At 51.1% G+C, this 7,090-nt stretch overlaps 1 protein-coding gene across 3 annotated transcripts in view; it reads left to right on the top strand.

Annotated features, from left to right (window-relative positions):
- Positions 1–216: 216 nt before the first annotated feature.
- LOC144672587 (uncharacterized) overlaps positions 217–7,090 on the top strand; it is a 102,141-nt gene continuing 95,267 nt past the window's right edge. For all 3 annotated transcript variants that reach the window (XM_078534408.1, XM_078534409.1, XM_078534407.1), the window contains exon 1: positions 217–329. In XM_078534408.1, coding sequence (XP_078390534.1) covers positions 246–329 — 84 coding nt within the window. In that variant the 5' untranslated portion in view covers positions 217–245. The remainder of the gene's footprint in view (positions 330–7,090) is intronic.

Genomic DNA, 7,090 nt, shown 5'->3' with positions numbered 1-7,090 from the left:
TTTAAAGCATGTTTCGATCTTTTAGCCAAGGCCAGGTATGACATGCTGGTGATTGCTCTCCACTTAAGAGACTAAAGAGACCTACTTTAGTTCTTTCCCACAAATTACTATCTCAGATCTGAAACGGATGTTAAGCATGATGGGTATTCGAAATTTCTCACTTCCTCATCAGCATAGAGACTGAGAGTAGACTGAGGCAAAAAGCAACGGCAGACATAGGGCTAGAGTGTAAGAGAACAGCAGCTATGGCTGAGACGCCGAGTAAACCAGGAGGGGCTGGCCTGTTTGCCAAACACGTGCAAAAGAGGTTCATGAGAGCGCAAGAACTGGTAAACAAACCCTTTTCCTTGTTCCATTCACATCTAGACTGTCTAACGCTTTACGCATTTTCCTTTGCTAAGATTCTTGACTTACTTACGAAAGAAATGGGTTTGAACCTTTCTCCCCTGCCCAGGCGTGTGCCCGTTTCTCTGGTTAGCGTTCCCACTGCTTTTGAATGGTTCCAATTTGCCGCCAGATTCCATGCAAAGAGTGCACTTTGTCAGAGTCGATCTTTCTGGTTACCCGATTACCGTTGCATTTCCACTGCGTGCTGTAAGACTCTTAACTTTCTTCCACAAAGGAATGAGTTAAGTCAACTCATTTGCCTTGTGTTGAGGAGCTGAACAGGATAGACTGTTGCAATTCATTGCTCAGTATGGTGTGCGAGGCGGATACACTGCTGTTAAAGCGGATGTTTGGGTGTGAAACTTCATTGGCTTCAAATCGAAAAAGATACATTTTTTTGGTCTAAATTTCAATTCTGACCCAGGGCAGAGATTCCGCTTGCTGGTTAAACGGTCCCGCTCAAAATGAAAGACCCGCAAGCCATTTCTGTTTTGAAAGCTGCCTTCTGTTCAGTGGCCTCGCTCGCTCTCTCTGCCTGTGAAGTGAAAATGACAGGCTGTACCAGAGGAGGTTAGCAGGAGAAGTGGTGCGCGTTGTGGTCGGAGCAGTGTCACAGGATGTTGGCTGCCTTGGCTGCAATACCTCGGAGCTGGTAGCAGGGAGCTCGCACCGCAGCGCTTGCTACAGGCGTCCAGAGAGCTGCCTGCAGGACCATCAGCTGTGGCAGGGCCACCCGACACTCTCTTGTGGCCTTTTCAACAGCCATCGTAGGGGGGTGTGAGAAGACTGAGGCTATAATTCAGGCTGGGGAACATTCCCTTCCCCCGCCCCACTTCACGTGGCCTCTGAACTATTCATCCATAGGGGATAACCTCAGCTGGTGCTGTTCACTGAGTGACAGCCCTGGTGTGGGGGTCTCAGAGACACAGGACTGTTTTGGAGTTATGGGCTGTCGGCAGTGAGGTTGCCAATGTGCTGCCCCATGATTTCTGATCCAGGCGAACTAACTCCAAGGGCAGGTGGGCCCGACCCAATCGCCGGCGGGCGGGGAGCCAATCCCCGCCAGCGATCGGGGCTGCACCGCCATTTTACGTTGCGGGGGGGGGATCCCCAAAAGCGAGAGTGCGCTCTTTCGCGCATGCGCAGGTGTCAACCACATTGCTGTGGGCCTGAGTCACATGTAGGCCAGACCAGGTAAGGATGGCAGATTTCCCCTCCCTAAAGGGCACTAGTGAACCAGATGGGGTTTTTACAACAATCATTTCATGGTCGTCATTAGACTTTTAGTTCTAGATGTCTTTTTTTCAAATTATTGAATTCAAATTTCACCACCTGCTATGGTGGAGTTTGAACCCAGAGCATTACACTGGGTCTCTCGTCCAGCGATAATACCACTGCCTCCCCCAGTTTATACCGCTAAGAAACAATCGGCAGCTGTGTTCTCTCCGAACATCCCCCCTTCCAAAGCTGAAGGTGACCAGCAGCTCTCTGAGGGAAAGAGCACACATCCTCCTGAGGCTAAGTGCAGCCTCAGGGAGATCACCGACACTTTGAAAAAGATTAAGGATAGAAACAAAAAAATTCCCTAACATGTCTCCCTCATGTGACAATGTCACACGAGATGGGACATGTTCATACATTACACTAAAACTTTATTAAGCTTTTTAAATCCCCACATGAAAGCTCATCCCGCTGTGAGATGGTGCCACACTTGAAGTTACAAAGGGGGCCTAGTTCCCAAACTTTGCTGCAATTCCCAGCTCGCTTCATCTTCCACTGACAGTTTGAAGACCTGGCTCCCCACAAACCTCTAGCAAGAGCTGGCGCTGCCCGCTTTGGGCACTGGGGCGTGGGTTTCACTGGCATCAGCTGCCCTCTGGTCCCTCACCCCAGGCCCATTGCGGGCGGGCACATGGACCAGGAGGCTCGTTCTGACTCTGCGTGATCGAGAAAAGTGGGTGGTTATGAAGGGTTTCACACTTCTCCCAATGAAATAAGGACAGAGAGAGAGAGGTGAACAGGAGTGTGTTTTCACTGTTGCCTGTATTATATTGACACCAGCAGTCAGAACCAGCCCTTTAGAGCAGGCAATTGGACTGTGGCAAATTCAGGCTGATCCTCGCCGCACACAGCACACATGCATGAGGCTTGGGGGAACATTTTCAATTCTGCTAGGGTGTAATGGGGACAGTAGTGCATTGCCCACTTGTTAGATACCTCACTCGAGCAGGCACTCCATTAAAGAGGGGAGACTGCTCCCCCTCTACATCAGATGTTCACCCACACTCAGATTGAAAACTCGACACCCATGCCATCCCGCTCATCCTGCCCCTTTCCAGGCAGGCGTGGAGCCCTTAATGCTGCCCAGGCTCCCTCTGCACATGGTGCCCTCCTGCTGATTCAGTGAGGCTCAGTGCCACTGCCCACAATACATCTGCTCACCGAGCCATTACGTAAACCCGAGCACTCCAAATTCTCCAATCAGGTTCTGCATGGCCAGGACCCAGCACCTCAGCACCGTCAGCCGCTGTTAACTTGCTATTTTCCCCCCTGTAATTTTACATAAATCAACCACCTTCAGCATGTTATAAAGGAAATGAAGATCGCATTCCCTAGCAGACATTACTCCCGGCTGTCAGTCCCCAGCAGACATTACTCCCGGCTGTCAGTCCCCAGCAGACATTACTCCCGGCTGTCAGTCCCCAGCAGACATTACTCCCGGCTGTCAGTCCCCGGCAGACATTACTCCCGGCTGTCAGTCCCCAGCAGACATTACTCCCGGCTGTCAGTCCCCAGCAGACATTACTCCCGGCTGTCAGTCCCTGGCAGACATTACTCCCGGCTGTCAGTCCCCAGCAGACATTACTCCCGGCTGTCAGTCCCCAGCAGACATTACTCCCGGCTGTCAGTCCCCGGCAGACATTACTCCCGGCTGTCAGTCCCCGGCAGACATTACTCCCGGCTGTCAGTCCCCAGCAGACATTACTCCCGGCTGTCAGTCCCCAGCAGACATTACTCCCGGCTGTCAGTCCCCAGCAGACATTACTCCCGGCTGTCAGTCCCCAGCAGACATTACTCCCGGCTGTCAGTCCCTGGCAGACATTACTCAAGTTTGCCAGTCCCCAGCAGGCATTACTCCAGACCGTCAGTCCCCAGTAGACATTACTCCAGACCGTCAGTCCCCAGCAGACATTACTCCAGACTGTCAGTCCCCAGCAGACATTACTGCAGACCGTCAGTCCCCAGCAGACATTACTGCAGACCGTCAGTCCCCAGCAGACATTACTCCAGACCGTCAGTCCCCAGCAGACATTACTCCAGACCGTCAGTCCCCAGCAGACATTACTCCAGACTGTCAGTCCCCAGCAGACATTACTCCAGACTGTCAGTCCCCAGCAGACATTACTCCAGACTGTCAGTCCCCAGCAGACATTACTCCAGACTGTCAGTCCCCAGCAGACATTACTCATGTTTAAAAACAAAAAACTACTGTGGATGCTGGAAATCCAAAACAAAAACAGAATTACCTGGAAAAACTCAGCAGGTCTGGCAGCATCGGCGGAGAAGAAAAGAGTTGACATTTCGAGTCCTCATGACCCTTCAGCAGAACTGAGTAAAGTTAGGAGAGGGGTGAAATATAAGCTGGTTTAAGGTGGTGGTGGAGGGGGAGAGAAGTTGGTGGGGGGAGTTGTTGTAGGGACAAGCAAGCAGTGATAGGAGCAGATAATCAAAAGATGTCACAGACAAAAGGATCAAAGAGGTGTTAAAGGTGGTGATATCATCTAAGAGAATGTGCTAATTAAGAATGGATGGTAGGACACTCAAGGTACAGCTCTAGTGGGGAAGGGGTGGAAAGACTGACAGGGCATAAAAGGTATAGATTTAAAAATAATGGAAATAGGTGGGAAAAGAAAAATCTATATAAATTATTGGAAAAAACAAAAGGGAGGGGGAAGAAACGGAAAGGGGGTGGGGCTTAGCCTCCGCGAGGTAGAGGTCAGTGCGCCAGACAACAACAGCACCACCCTTGTCAGCGGGTTTGATGACAATGTTGGGGTTGGACCTGAGAGAATGCAGTGCAGAAAGTTCAGAGAGAGACAGGTTAGAATGGGTGAGAGGAGCAGAGAAATTGAGACGGCTAATGTCACACCGACAGTTCTCCACCTGGACCCCTCCCTCTGGATTCTTACCTTCTCTTGATCTTTTCATTGAAAACTGTCGGCGTGACATCAGTCGTCTTAATTCGTCAACTCGCAGACACTTCCTCCTACCTCTCCCTGGACCATGACCCCACCACTGAACATCAAGCCATTGTTTCCAGGACTGTTACTGACCTCATCTCCTCTGGAGATCTTCCTTCCACAGCTTCCAACCTGATAGTCACCCAACCTCGGACGGCCCGCTTCTACCTCCTACCCAAAATCCACAAACAGGACTGTCCCGGCAGACCGATCGTGTCAGCCTGTTCCTGCCCCACGGAACTCATTTCTCGTTATTTTGACTCCCTTCTCTCTCCCCTTGTCCAGTCCCTTCCCACCTACATCCGTGATTCCTCTGACACCTTATGTCACATCAACAATTTCCAGTTCCCTGGCCCCAACCGCTTCCTCTTCACCATGGATGTCCAATCCCTCTACACCTCCACCCCCCACCAGGATGGCCTGATGGCTCTCCGCTTCTTCCTTGAACAGAGGCCCGAACAATCCCCATCCACCGCTACTCTCCTCCGTCTGGCTGAACTTGTTCTCACACTGAACAATTTCTCCTTTAACTCCTCTCACTTCCTCCAACTAAAAGGTGTGGCTATGGGTACTCGCATGGGCCCCAGCTACGCCTGTCTCTTTATGGAGTATGTGGAACATTCCTTGTTCCAGTCCTACTCCGGCCCCCTCCCACAACTCTTTCTCCGGTACATCGATGATTACTTCGGTGCTGCTTCATGCTCTCGTCGGGACCTGGAAAAATTTATTAATTTTGCTTCCAATTCCCACCCCTCCATCATCTTCACATGGTCCATCACTGACACTTCCCTTCCCTTCCTTGACCTCTCTGTCTCAATTTCTGATGATAGACTGTCCACCAATATCCATTACAAGCCTACCGACTCCCACAGCTACCTCGACTACAGCTCCTCACACCCCGCTTCCTGTAAGGACTCCATCCCATTCTCTCAGTTCATTCGCCTCCATCGCATCTGTTCTGATGACGCTACCTTCAAAAACAGCTCCTCTGACATGTCTTCTTTCTTCCTTAACCGAGGTTTTCCACCCACGGTCGTTGACAAGGCCCTCAACCGTGTCCAGCCCATCTCCCGCGCATCCGCCGTCATGCCTTCTCCTCCCTCCCAGAAACATGATAGGTTCCCCCTTGTCCTCACTTATCACCCCACCAGCCTCCGCATTCAAAGGATCATCCTCTGCCATTTCCGCCAACTCCAGCATGATGCCACCACCAAACACATCTTCCCTTCACCCCGCCCTGGCGGCATTCCGTAGGGATCGTTCCCTCCGGGACACCCTGGTCCACTCCTCCATCACCCCCTACTCCTCAACCCCCACCTATGGCACCTCCCCATGCCCAAGGAGAAGATGCAACACCCGCCCCTTAACTTCCTCTCTCCTCACCGTCCAAGGGCCCAAACACTCCTTTCAAGTGAAGCAGCATTTCACTTGCATTTCCCCTAACTTAGTCTACTGCATTCGTTGCTCCCAATGCAGTCTCCTCTACATTGGAGAGACCAAACGCAAACTGGGCGACTGCTTTGCAGAACACCTGCGGTCTGTCCGCAAGAAAGACCCAAACCTCCCTGTCGCTTGCCATTTTAACACTCCAGCCTGCTCTCATGCCCACATGTCTGTCCTTGGCTTGCTGCATTATTCCAGTGAAGCCCAACGCAAACTGGAGGAACAGCACCTCATCTTCCAACTAGGCACTTTACAGCCTTCCGGACTGAATATTGAGTTCAACAACTTTAGATCTTAAACTCCCTCCTCCATCCCCACCCCCTTTCTGTTTCTTCCCCCTCCCTTTTGTTTTTTCCAATAATTTATATAGATTTTTCTTTTCCCACCTATTTCCATTATTTTTAAATCTATACCTTTAATGCCCTGTCAGTCTTTCCACCCCACCCCCACTAGAGCTGTACCTTGAGTGTCCTGCCATCCATTCTTAATTAGCACATTCGTTTAGATAATATCACCACCTTCAACACCTCTTTGTTCCTTTGTCCGTGACATCTTTTGGTTATCTGCTCCTATCACTGCTTGCTTGTCCCTACAACCACCCACCCCCACCCCCCCAACTTCTCTCCACCCACCTCCCACCCCCCCCCCGCCCCCCCCCACCTTAAACCAGCTTATATTTCACCCCTCTCCTAATTTTACTCAGTTCTGTTGAAGGGTCATGAGGACTCGAAACGTCAACTCTTTTCTTCTCCGCCATTACTCAAGTTTACCAGTCCTCAGTAGACATTACTCCAGACTGTCAGTCCCCAGCAGACATTACTCCAGTTTGCCAGTCCCTAGCAGACATTATTCCAGACTGTCAGTCCCCAGCAGACATTACTCCAGACCGTCAGTCCCCAGCAGACATTACTCCAGTTTGTCAGTCCCCAGCAGACATTACTCCAGACCGTCAGTCCCCAGCAGACATTACTCCAGACCGTCAGTCCCCAGCAGACATTACTCCAGTTTGTCAGTCCCCA

This window comes from Cetorhinus maximus, chromosome X (genome assembly GCF_964194155.1).
Source record: "Cetorhinus maximus chromosome X, sCetMax3.hap1.1, whole genome shotgun sequence".
In the NCBI taxonomy this organism is placed as follows: domain Eukaryota; kingdom Metazoa; phylum Chordata; class Chondrichthyes; order Lamniformes; family Cetorhinidae; genus Cetorhinus; species Cetorhinus maximus.
Note: the sequence above shows the minus strand (reverse complement) of the source record. Positions and strands in the feature narration are given on the sequence as shown.